The 13,364-nt window shown below is 34.6% G+C and overlaps 1 protein-coding gene across 2 annotated transcripts; it reads left to right on the top strand.

The window, feature by feature from the left end:
- The first annotated feature begins 3,914 nt into the window (after positions 1 to 3,914).
- LOC131165338 (protein trichome birefringence-like 16) lies at positions 3,915 to 11,926 on the top strand. Of its 2 annotated transcripts, none has more exons than XM_058123035.1 (5): positions 3,915 to 4,231; positions 7,482 to 7,663; positions 9,701 to 9,850; positions 9,959 to 10,154; positions 10,718 to 11,926. In XM_058123035.1, exons 2-5 carry the CDS (start codon positions 7,657 to 7,659, stop codon positions 11,544 to 11,546), a joined length of 1,182 nt encoding a protein of 393 aa, XP_057979018.1. In that variant the 5' UTR covers positions 3,915 to 4,231; positions 7,482 to 7,656; the 3' UTR covers positions 11,547 to 11,926. The 2 variants fall into 2 exon arrangements, with proteins under 2 accessions (XP_057979018.1, XP_057979009.1); XM_058123026.1 differs by having other exon boundaries at positions 7,482 to 7,810.
- The last annotated feature ends 1,438 nt before the right edge of the window (positions 11,927 to 13,364 follow it).

The following is a 13,364-nucleotide window of genomic DNA, read 5'->3' as shown; positions in this document are numbered from 1 at the left end:
GGAAACCACTAAGGCTAGGTTTCATTTCATTTGCATTTTTTCAATTTTTTTTTTTCCTATTTGTGGCTTTTGGGTTATAATGAGGTTTGAAGGAATGCATGCTCTAAGGATTATATAATTATAATAGGTTCTTATAATTAGTTGTATAAAAAAGTTATTTTAATTTTATTTTTTTTTTTTGAAAAATAATTTGGAATTTATATTTAAATTTGAGGTGATGACATATTTTATGCTCTTAAGAGCTTGAATGGCCTGGGAGCTTGTGCATCGGGTGTTTTATGTCAATGCGATTTTGAGGACGGTTACAAAAGTTTAATATTGAGAATAAATTTTATCATTTTCATTTTATTTTTTTTTTCTAAAAATAACTTGGAGTTCTACATTTAAATTCCGATGCACAATTGTGTATACTTTAACTTTCTTAGAACCTTCTCTTTGTTTGTGTGTGTATGTGTGTGTATTTATATAATAAAGCATTTTTAAAAGTTATCAAATTATTTTTTTAGTTTTCTAACATTTAAGTGGATATTTTAAATTTCAATAGCAAAAAACTTTTTAAAAACTTTTCTATGGAAACTTTCCATAAACTAGAAATGCAATTGACATTTGCTAAATTTTTTGAAAAACTGGAAAAAGAAATATAACCTTCATGCATGGATTAGTGTCTTCTTCCACCATTTATTATTATTTTTGTGATTAATATGGCACACCTTAAATCATTAACCAAATATCAATTTGGTTAATCAATTTTTAAGTCAATATCCCACAATTAACCAATCCCTTGTACAGTTGGGGGTCCGAAATTTGGGCGTGGCTTTACAGGGAGATGTGCCATGCCGCTCACCTATCGAAGACACAGATTGCTGGCCCACTCCGCTTACTACAGGTATGGGCATGAGAGAGATTTCCGTCCTTAACTCCTACGCGACGAGGTTTCCTACAAATTTAAAGGGGCTAGGATGGTCGTCTGGTTGACATACTCCCAGTCGCATACCGGTTAGTACCAACATCATTTATCCTTTCTCATTCATTCTATAAGTACTACAAATACTAATTCGTAATACTTACTAGTCGTTACATTTGTAAACTTACGTTTCATCTTATACAGATGGAGGAACGACTTGAGGGTGCCGTCGGTTATGCAACACACATTGCCCTGATACAGGTTCGAGTTGGACATGCACTGGGAGCATGAGGTATAGTCTGATTAAAGTGTAGCACATAGTAGTCTTTTTCTTTCTTCTAGATACGTATAGTTCGCTCACATTTTACTTATGTTTAAGTGCAGTTCCTATGGAGGCCCTACACGATTACCTCCTGATTATGCAATCGGGAGTGACTTGTGGGTAGTCCGAGTGCCACTCATATGCTTTTATATTATTGAGTGGTATCTCCCTAACCGAGTCATGCAGCAATTCGGTTATCGACAGGGCATTCCCAATTGCTTCTTGATGTCAGGGGTAGATGTAGTTAGGGATGACCTCCATGGCATGGATGAACGCGGTCGAGGGGTCACAAACTGGGTGACTACGCACGCAATATTCATGACTGCGTGGGAGCATTGGCGAGAGTACATCATACTAGGAGTAGCGGAGGATGGTCCAATGCGTCCATATGACCCATACTTTACTTGGTATAGGTCCATCACACAACACTTCGTCGATATGACCGCTACTATATATCTGAGCCTTGTAAGAAGACTTTAACCCATACTTCCTTTTGTTATGTGTACATTACGATCTGCATAGGTTAACCAATTTTTTTCGTATCCTGCAGGCTGACATACTACATGAGACAGATTAGATCTCACTAGATTCTGCTATCCACCGATTGATGAGTGTTGCTTTGGACCTTGTCCACGAGGAAGGCCGAAGGATCCCAGCTGCTAGACCTAATGTACCTACACGTGGAGATCGACAAACTTCAGTATGAGGAGGTCGAGCAACTCCAGTAGGAGGACGACATACCTTCTCTAGTCGTCCAGTGAGTTCTATCTCCTCGCCACCGGTTGTACAGGTGGAGTATGTGTTCGATCCGTTAGCACCGTATGTGCCTTCGTCAACAGATGATATTGCGGGACCGTCCAATAGATAGGTTGACACCCCATTTGACTCTGTTGTCACCCCATCGATGTCATTTTTATTGAACGACATTTTCGGTGGGGAGATTGATGCACATGATATGCCGCCTCGTTCTCGTCCAGAGACATTATATCAGTTCTCTCCACATGCACTTGGCATGAATGATGATTACGTAGTACCTCTTGGCGGAGATGATCCACAGACAGGATGACGATGGGACAGGATACTTGATGCAGATGACAGCCAACACGACCCCAGAGATGACCTTGCTGCTACACTGAGTAGTATAGCATTATTTTCATTTCATTTATAGCATTGATTATTTTCATTACATTTATATAGCATCATTGTATTATTTATATATAATTGAGAATGTTTATTAATTTTCCCCAACATGTATATGTGAATGAAAGTTGTGCAATTATCAAATATCTCTATTACTTGTTTTATATTTGGTTTGATAAACAAAAAATAATAAGATTCAAGTAAACAATAATTTAGGCATAACACCGGTTGAAAATAAAATAAAGAAAGAACGAATTTGATGGTTTGAACATTTGAGATGCAAACACAATAACACACTTGTGAGGAGGAGTGAGTGAGTGAGTTGCCGTTTCTAACATGAAATGGAGTAAGGTTAGGTTTAAAATAACTTGAAATGGGATAGTGAAAAAGAATTTAATAATTCATAATATAGTAAAAGAAAATGTTCTCGATCGGGTAAATTGGCAGAAAATTATTCATCTAATGACTAAGACTTTTTGTTGTTTTTGGTGTTAAATTTATAATACAAATTGAATTTCAAACTTTTAGGTTTTGAATTTTAATTTTTGTGAATTAAGTAAAATTTTATAAAATTAAAAATTTAATACTTAAAATTTGTATTACTCCAAACACAATTTTAATTTCAATTATTGTTTATATTAATACTTGGCCAATTATAGATGTTTGTATGCATTTAAAAAATTGAGAAATTTTTATCATTTTGGGTAGACAGTGATTGGGGTCAATTATGGTACAAAATTTAAAACATTTATTCTCTATATATATGAATATTTAATAAGAACAAATATGCATTTAAGGGGTTAATTAATAAGAAACAAACTCCCAAAAAAATAATAAGTCAGCTCTTTATTTTTTTTATTGGGTGTAAAAAGTAATTTTGCTCTTCAACGACCAATAATAAGAAATATGCATTTTTAATTTTATATATATACGCGTGACAAATCTCGTAGCACCAAATTGCAAGATTTTTTAAATATCTCGTAGGATTAAGCTGCAAGATTTGTTTAAATCTCATAGGACGAAACTGTGAGATTTAATTGACCAGAGTTTTTAAGTTTTTGACGCATGGTAAATTTCGCAGCACTAACCTGCGAAATTACGTAAACATTAAATTGGATTTATTCTTTATATATATGAATATTTAATAGAAACAAACATGCATTTAAGGGGTTAATTAATAAGAAACAGACTCCCAAAAAAAAAAAAATAAGTCAGCTCTTTATTTTTTTTATTGGGTGTAAAAAGTAATATCAATAATGATAAATATGCATTTTTAATTTATATATATATATATATATATATATATATATACATGCGTGACAAATCTCGTATCACTAAGTTGCAAGATTTTTTAAATATCTCGTAAGACCAAACTGTAAGATTTGTGTCCTGCGAGATTTAATTGACCAGAGTTTTTAGGTTTTTGACACGTGATAAACCTCGCAGTACTTACGTAAATATTAAATTGAAAAAATTTTTCCTAAACAGAGTATTTAATATTTTATTTAAAAATAATAATAAAACGAGGAAAAACTCCACAAAATACTCATCCAACATCCAGCAACGCAAATCAAATGAAAATTTTGGGCTCATGAAATCTAGTAAGTGGGATTTCACTGAACATACTGTATTCCCTTGCATGTGCCGAAGGTGTCGTAAGAGAACCGGCGGCTCGCGAGCCAATCGATAACGTCCACAAACATGATTGGAAAGGCGAACACTTCTATTGAAATCCCACACCACACACACGCTGTCTCTCTCTCTCTCTCTCTCTCTCTCTCTCTCTCTCGTACCCCCGGTACCCCGACACCGAGGAAGCACAGCGAGGGACGCAGGCTATGTTTCTGTGATAGTATACCAATAATGTACAATTTCCTCTTTTTCGTGTTTTCTAAAGTTTCTATTGATCTCTGAGGCTTCTCATAGATGATTTGTGTTGCAATATTTGTATTTTTTTTTATCCATTTAAGCCCCGATTGGTTTGTAATGTCCATAATATGTATCAAGTTGTTTCTGCATTGCCCCATGCTTCTCAATTTTCATGTAATAACCATAAATTTTTTTCTTTTCGAAATCAGATTGATTGTTTGATTGAATTCGTAGAATCGTGTTTTGTGATCGTTACCCAGTTGAGTCTCTGGTCTAGCTGATTATTTCGTGTTATTGAAAATATTGCGGAATAGTGAAACGGTATTCGAGTATGAGTTTTCTGTGGTCTATGGGAATTGAATTTTATTGATGATGGATGAATGACTGGCTTTTGGGCATATGATGAAGATGGATTTAGGAATTTCAAGTGGCTTCTTACATTTCTATGCTGATTTTTATTTAATTTCTGATTACCATGCTTTTGTTAACTTCCTAATCAGACGAGTCAGGCTGAAACTTGTCAGGTCTCTATGAAATGAATCCTTATTTATTATTGTGAAGAATGGTGAAAGAGAATTGATGTGCAATTTCAAGTTCCAACTTCGTTAAATGCTACAGCTAGGTTACCAGTTGAAGTTCATAAAATGGATTCATGTGCATTTGGTTACTAACAATCTGTGTTTCTAAAGAGTTTGGGAGATGGGATAGTCTAGAGAGTTGTTTTGGAAGGAATGTGGGCTTGTTTACATAAAAGAGAGCAATTGTCATCAATAAGGTGCCTAGGAGGATGTTTGGACCTGTTAACTATGAAGACGGTGTTAGTTGCTATACAACAACCACAACAACAAGAAGCAACCTTAAGTCCCACTAGGTGTGATTGGCATAAGAATCCTTTTCCGTCAATTTGCTCGGTCAAGGGCAATTAGTTGCAATAATATGAAGAAAATGTGACTTATTAACTGCTTTTCTGGATATCTATTTGAGGTACTGATCTGGATTGGAATTTTGATGCGGCTGGATTTGCAATGTTTTATTTTAATTTTTTGTTTTGACTATGTTTGTGACTGGTACTTGAAAGCTTAAGGTTTGTTTGAGGATTTAACCCTAATATCATGAAGAAGTTCCAGACCAATTTCAGAGCTTGTTTAAGGAGTTGGCCCAACTATCATGAAAAAGTTGTAGATGCTGGCTTTCTTTTAAGCATGCTTGACTAGCTACCATGATTTTTTTGTGCATGACTTTTATTTTTCTTTTGACGGTGCATGACTTTACCGCTTGCCATTTGCTTATGATTCTCCTCGGTATTGTAAGTTACTGCAGTTATTTATTCAGAGATTTTAAATTATAAACATGTTCCAGAATTGGTGCATGCGTGCTTTTCTCTTCTCAATTTTGTTCTTTGGTTATCTGATTTGATGAATTTGTTGTTAGGTTGATGCTTTTATGATTTCCCTGCTATCTAATAGGTGTCGCAACAACTATACATATGGCAAATAGGAGTCTCTCTGCTCCTTTTACTCATGCGTGTGTGTGCACGTGCAATTTCTCTTCACACCGGTGGGAATACTTGAAGAGCAACACATTTCTGTGATTTGTTTGCTTGTAGAATCCAACTTAGAAATTTGATATTATTTAGGATATAAACTTAGATTTGTTGATTTATTTAGTTTCTTTTATTTCTCCTGGCCATAGTGCTCTCTTCTACTTCTTATTTTATAGAGGAGAAATTTCATGGGTTTGACTTCATGATGTAGGAAAAGAACAGAATTCAGAAGCAGGGAGAGATAGAGAGAATTAGGAGAAATAAATAGGTAGAAAAAGAGAAGGGGAGGAGAATAAGAGACTTTGCAAGGCAGAATTACACAATAGAAATTAGAAACAGCAGAGAACAGAAATAGAACAGCTAACCAGAACAGGACAGAGGGGAGAAGGGAATAAGTGGGAAGAAGAAAGAAGAGGCAGAGGCAGAGGCAGAGGCTGCAGGGCAGAGAGAGAGAGAGAGAGAGAGAGTCTCAAACAACTTACAAGCCAAGTATTTATACCTGCAATTAACTAAAACACATGTTTACATAAAAACTTTAACAAAACAGGAAATTGCACATATTTACGTTTCAAATCTTCAATTATGGTTAGTTTTGAAATATCCCCTGCAAACCACACCTACTGATAATTGCATCAATATGTTTTCTATTAGTTGAGGGTTTCAATCTCATCTCAATTACCTTGTTGCTAAGAGTTGATTAAGGTGGGACTAGCACCTGGAGGTTGTGGGTCAATCTGCACATGGAGTATTGAAAACTTTGAGTTCTTGGATTTTTGATGAAATGATGTAGAAAACAGAAGTTACCTATTATATTCATGACAATTACCAAAGTTAAAGAAGATTTTACTTTTGTAAAACCACTGTGCTCAACTTCTTGTCAAGGAACAAAAATTGCCAGATTTTCAGGGGCATGAATTGTTACTGCCTCTGGAAGGCTTTCTGATGTTGAAAATTTTTTGCGTTAGACCACTAGAATGCATTGGCCATTTAGCTCCCTAGTTAGTACATGAAGAATTCAGCATATTCTCAGAAGACCTCAAATTACTTGGTGTTGGACCCCCTCTTTTGAGCACCATAATGAATGGGCAAGATATCAGATTTTACGTTGTTTAGGAAATTGTTGTTCAAATTTTATAATATCTGCATTTTATCCATTGATTGACAGTGCATGTGTTGTCTAGTTTAGAGATTTTACACCCAGATGCTTGTATTTAGAGATTTTATGCCCAGATGCTAGTAGAAAAGATAAAAGTATAACTGTTATTGAGTTGGAGAATCAATTAAAATCTGATGGTTTTTTTTTTTTTCCACCAAGAAATTATTATGCCAATGTTTCCTTGACCAGAGAGCTGCACGCAATGGCATTTTAGTAAATTTATTCACTGCCTGCAATTCAATAACTGTATCCCAGGTACATTAGTAAATCAAATTGCTATCCCCATTTCTATGGCTGTATTACAGCTACATGGTCCTTCTTGGTTTCTGTTCACTTTCAATAGTACAAATTGAATCGAATTATGCATGTGATTGCATGCACACGTGTCACATTACCTTGGATGTATAACTTAAACCCTTCCTGTGCAAACACTAAAAGCTTCTTGATGTTCTATTTTGACTTGTTTTTGCACTGACTTTTTTCTTTTAATTTTTTTGTTGTTCTTAGTGCTAACTGAAGTCTTTTCTATATTTTTCTGTATTGACAGCTGAAGAGCTTGAAAATTGCAGTTGATGGGAAATAATGTATTTTCTTTTTCAACATCTTACACCATTTCACTTGTTGAATGTTAAGATCACCTGTCCATCATTACAGAAAGGGCTATTATAATTTGACTCGCTGGGAGATCCTAGATCCAACTCTTTTGAAGCTCACTTGTGGAGATGAAAGGTGGAAATTCTTATAGATTGAGAGGGAGACTACTGTCTCTTGCTCTGATGGTTCTCCTTTTTACATTTTTTTTTCTTTTGATTTGGGAAAAAATCCCATTTGAAACTACATTATCAGCAGAAGATCAGTTAGTGCTGCCTTCTTCAGGTTAGCATTTAGCTGTGTACATGTAGGCATGTTAGTTGATTATAATTCTTTTTATCAATGTGTTGTGTCTTTTTTTTCTGAGCATTGAAAAATCTCTCATTAGAAGTCACAAAAAAATGAAGCTAAAATTTTGGAACTTAAATGTGTAAACAAATGGTAAACTTATGTTAGCCAAGCATAACTATCAATTATTTATAGATGAAATCGATGGACTTGCTAAATAGTTAAGATATTAAAAGATAAATATGTTAGAATATTTTTAGTTTTGTATATTTGAAACTTATTAACTTAGGGTCTGTTTGGTTTCATTTCTGATTCTGTTTTCATTTCTGTACAATGAAGAGAGAGATTATAAAAACATGTTTATGTTGCTAGTTTTCTATATTTGTTATTTGTTTTCCGCTATTTGGGAAAATACTGAAAACCAGATTTTATGGTTTTCAATTGTTTTGGCAATCTGTATAGAAAATTTAATATCTATAAATAATTTTAACTAATATTTTTATAAAATGTTCATATGAATTTAAAATATAATTCAAATAAAAATTTCCATAAAATACCAAAAAAATAAAAATATAATAATGAAATCTAATTACAAATATTTTTATTATTTTTCAATTGTCACGTGTAACAAGATTGTTCTTGTAAAGTGAATTTTGAAATATAACAATTAAGTAAAAATATTATGTTATTTTTTTTATTATAGTATTATGGATTTGTATTATTTTGTACTTCTATTATTTTAATCATATTTTTAATTATTATTTGATTCAAAGACAAAAATGAGGATTTGTTTTATTAAGTTCTTAATTTCTTTTTGTTCTACAAATATGAACCAAATAGGTTATTGGTTTCTAGTTCTTAGGTTTTATTTCTAGTTTTCATTTTCATAATTTTGACTGTGATACCAAACAGCCCCATAATTTCTCATATCACAAGCCTCTGTTTAGTGTTTACTGTATTGCACAAGCAGCCACAATTCTTTTCTAAAAATATTTTTGTTTTTGATATAGAAATAATTAATTAATATGTTCATTTGTTTTCTGATTACTTTCTTGCAATGTTTTAAAAGGTGAAGGTGTAACGCAAGGCGTTTTTAGGCGAGGTGTAAGCCTTAAAAGCCTAAGGTGTTGGGGCATAAGCCTTTTGAGAATTTTTTTTAGATAAAAAATATGTAAATAAATTTCATATCTTTTACAAATAAATAAAAATTAAGACAATCGCAAATATGATGTTAAAAAAAAAAAATCAAATACAATTTGCAAACTGCTGGTTGGACATTCAAAAACTTCTTACTTGAATTCATTAAATAAATCATGACAAGAGATAGCTATATCATTATGAAGTTTCAAATTATTTTCTATATCTAAGATATAACACTCAATTATTTTGGAAAGGTTGAGGTTCAAGAGTTTCAAAAATCAATGCATGTTATGGCATTCCTTCTATATATGCATGGAGTTCAAATTTTCTAGCCAAATCTAACTTGAGATTAAAATGCGAGGCCTCAACTAAAATGGTGCAAAAGGTGTGTCTTTTGTATTAATGCGTAAGCCTTAGCGTGTAATGCGTGAGCCTTTTTGGGATATGGCATATTGGATTGAGCCTCAAGGCATTTTAGGCATGCCTTGCCTTGAGGCGAGCCTTGATAAAACATTGCTTGTATTAAATTTAAGCAATGACTGCTGTCAAGTATCAAATACAATTTTCGATGAGTATTCTTGTTTAGGTGCCGTTGACCTGCCTTTAGTTTTGGTGGTGATTTTCACAAGTCTCAGAAGTTTAGTATAGGTTTCCTCTTTCCTTTCCAGATTTTTCCTCTTCTGTATCTCTGTTATGGTTTGGATACTCTCGAATGGTCCTAATGACCCCTGGTTTCTATTATTGCAGAGGAGCATATTGAGAAAGACTATTCTCTGTCATTTGCTACAGAGAAAATTAGGCATGATAAAATAGTACAAAGTTTTGATGCAGCTCAAATAAATTCTACAGCTGCATATTCTTCCATGGAAAATAGTAGTGAGAATCCTACAAAGAAAGGTAGGGGGGGGGGGGTGTTGTGCTTATATGATTTTAATTATTGCTCTTAGGATAAATTTAGAGATTTATGTCCCCCGCCCAACAGTTTCCAGTTTTTTATGGCTGCAGTTTGTAATTATGCAAAGGGTAGATGGGTTGCAGATAGCCGACGACCTCTGTATTCTGGGTTTGGATGTAAGCAGTGGTTATCACCTATGTGGGCATGTAGGTTGACTCAACGAGCAGATTTTTCTTATGAGAAATATCGGTGGCAACCAGAAAATTGTAAAATGCGAGAATTTGATGGTTCAGCATTCTTGAAAAGGTGGACCCTTATTCCCCTCTTTTGCTGCCATTTGCATTGTTTCGCATTTCAACCATGAATTGTGTAGAGATCACACTTCAACATCATTGGTGCCTCTCCACCCCCCCCCCCCCCTTCCTTTTCCAAAAAAAAACCCCAACACAAATAAAAAAACATGCTGGTCCAATGTTACGTCCGCACTTCATTTCTACTGCTCAGCCTCAAGAGGAGGATCAGAATGGAAAACTCATAGATCATTTCCTTTTTGTACTGATTTCTAGATGTTGAATGGAAAATGGTTCTACCACCTAGATGCATATTCACAATTGATATTTATAATCAAGGGCATGGATCTAAGCTAGTTTTTCTTTATTGAGGTTATCACTCACCTTTTCTTCTTTCACTGCTTTCAGCATGCCTTTTACTTTGAATTTTAAAATTTCTGGTTATATCTCTGAATAATTTATAAATTGTGAAATCCTTCTGGACCATGAAAGTAATTATGCATGATGAAGTTGCTATGGTTTCACACAAAAATTGGTTCTTCATTATTTTTGGTGGCCTTAAATTTTAGTGAATTCCAGAATGCAGGACAAGACAATTGCTTTTGTAGGAGATTCTTTGGGGAGACAGCAATTTCAGTCTCTAATGTGCATGGTCACTGGTGGCCAAGAGCACTCAGAAGTCCAGGACATGGGAATGGAATATGGTCTTCTTAAAGCTAGAGGGGCTCTTCGTCCTGATGGATGGGCTTTCTGGTTCCCTACTACTAACACCACCATTTTATATTATTGGTCAGCCAGCCTCTGCAACATCGAGCCTATTAACATTACTGACCCTGCAACCTATTTTGCAATGCATTTGGACCGTCCACCTGATTTCTTGAGCCGATTTCTGCATAAGTTAGATGTTTTGGTTCTAAACACCGGACATCATTGGAACAGAGGGAAGATGAGAGCAAACCGATGGGTCATGTATGTGGATGGAATGCCCAATGAAGATAAGAAGCTTGCACCAATTGGTAATGCTAAGAATTTTGCAGTTCATAGTGTGGTTAAATGGCTTGATTCGCAGCTTCCATTGTATCCACGGCTTAATGCTTTCTTTAGGACTCTTTCACCCAGGCATTTCTCTAATGGCGATTGGAACACTGGAGGTAGTTGTGATAATACCACTCCACTGGCTGGCGGAGGCGAAGTTTCAAAAGATGAATCAGATGATCCTGTTGTTGAGGATGCCGTCAAGGGCACAAAGGTTAAGATTTTGGATATAACTGCTATGTCTCAGCTAAGAGATGAAGGCCACTTGTCCCGCTATGGCATTAAAGGTACAGAGGGCATACATGATTGTTTGCATTGGTGCTTACCAGGCATTCCAGACACATGGAATGAACTCCTTTTTGCTCAACTGTAGGGTTTCTTATATTATTTTGGGAAAGGCAATTCGTGAAGGATGTTGGCTGAACTGCTATTCTTTAAGGTCTGGATGGACCTTTTATAACATAACCTCTTTACAATGAATGGGAAAACAGCAAGCAGTTCCCATTATAGTATATATTCATTGTCCCGTATTTATCAGGGAATAAAATATCAAATTCAACTTCTCATCCGGCTTGTGAAAATTAAGGCCTGCTGGGAGTGCTGTGAGTGCCGTAGAGCTTGGAGAAATGCTGCTCCAGGGATATATTCCTTTCTTTCTTGTTTTTTTTTATAAATAATTACAGTTGAAAAATGAGTATCCGATCGTGGCATTCGCATTTATCCAGAAAATGATTATTTTGGGTTTCCTAGCAAGTCTTTTCTTTTTTCTTCCTCAAATGTCATTGTGCAAGGTTTTTACCCCCACAAGTAATGACTTATAAACTATTAATCCATTTATTTGTTTACTTATTTTATTTTAATGAGGATAATTAATATTATAATGAGAATAAAATTTAAAATGTTGTTAATTTGTTGAATGTATTTAAATATCACGAGGGGCATAGTGAACCACGGGTTATCTGAAACGAAATTTTTTTTGATTAATTTAAGCTATTGGTTATCTTAAACAAAAATATATTTGATTAATTAATGGCTTTGCATAAGTGTATCTAAACAAATAGAATATGTTATTTACTCAGGGTATAATTCAATTATTTGATTCTTTTATTAATTTAACTTTTAACTACAAGGAAAAACTTTTTACTCATTTACTGCTTGTTTCTCAAAGAAAGTTAGAAGACCTCCATTGAGAACAAAGGGAATAAAACAAAGGGTAAGACTAATGAGCCTTGCAACAATTATAGGAGATTCTCAAAGCCTTTGGAGCATTGCAACTTACTTTTAACGATGAAGGTGATGGTCGCAACAATTTTATCATTGATGATAGGAGAATTTTCATATTATTGTTGAGTTATTTGCTATCCAAACAGGGTAGGCAGCCGCAGTCTAAGGATCTTACATGTCCAAGATTTTTAAGTGTTGAAGCCAAGTGGGGTGATCAATTCAAGTTTGGTCTCCCATTTGCAGGTATTTCTATTATACCAAAAAAAAAAAATTGTGGTTAGAATTCTAGACTATATATTAGATGTGAAGAATAAATGATTTTGGTACTCAAAATCTATCACCTCCCGTGGGCCAGGGGCGGAGGGTTGGGGATTTGAACAAAATACTGTTTAAATTATATTTAGTTCCTTTCATATTCGCACAAATTCAAAATTCAAGACGCGAAATCTATGCTCTCGAACACAACCTTGTGGCTAGGTCTAGAGAAAAACTAGCAACATTGGCCTCAATTTGGACAATTAAGCTAGAAAATCTCTTCGATCAAATCCACAAGTCTCCTTTCAAAAATGTCTACAACCTTTGAATCAACAAGGAGGCCAAGCTCCATGGGTAGCCATAAACTGTAGGTGTTTAGGAGATGGTTTGCAGGTTGCTAGTTGTCAAAGAAAAGAGAGAGGGATTTAGCATTTCCATATAGATTTTAAAGTGGGAGTAAACATTCATGTCCAAGTACATTTTGCTTCTCCCTCTTAATTAGGTTGTATGTTTGAATCCAAGTGATCAAAGGAAGTACTTAAAATGTTTCAAATCATTTCAAACCAAGTGACCAAATGTGCTTGACAAGCCGTAAGCTTCCAACATAGAAGTGTTATTTGTTTTTCCAATAATGGATTCAGCTTGATATTTTCTTGATGAGCAACTCACAATCTTGCTTTCTTATCCTTCCAAACACAATAGAGAGACGAAA

Source organism: Malania oleifera, chromosome 1 (assembly GCF_029873635.1).
Source record: "Malania oleifera isolate guangnan ecotype guangnan chromosome 1, ASM2987363v1, whole genome shotgun sequence".
NCBI lineage: Eukaryota > Viridiplantae > Streptophyta > Magnoliopsida > Santalales > Ximeniaceae > Malania > Malania oleifera.
The sequence above is the reverse complement of the archived record's forward strand: the minus strand, read 5'-3'. Positions and strand labels throughout refer to the sequence as shown.

Coding starts and splice junctions, on each gene's coding strand:
- LOC131165338 (XM_058123026.1), top strand. CDS start 7,657: ATGAAAGGTGGAAATTCTTATAGATTGAGAGGGAGACTACTGTCTCTT. Junction 7,811..9,700: donor GTTAGTGCTGCCTTCTTCAG/GTTAGCATTTAG, acceptor CTATTATTGCAG/AGGAGCATATTGAGAAAGAC. Junction 10,155..10,717: donor GGTTCAGCATTCTTGAAAAG/GTGGACCCTTAT, acceptor AGTGAATTCCAG/AATGCAGGACAAGACAATTG.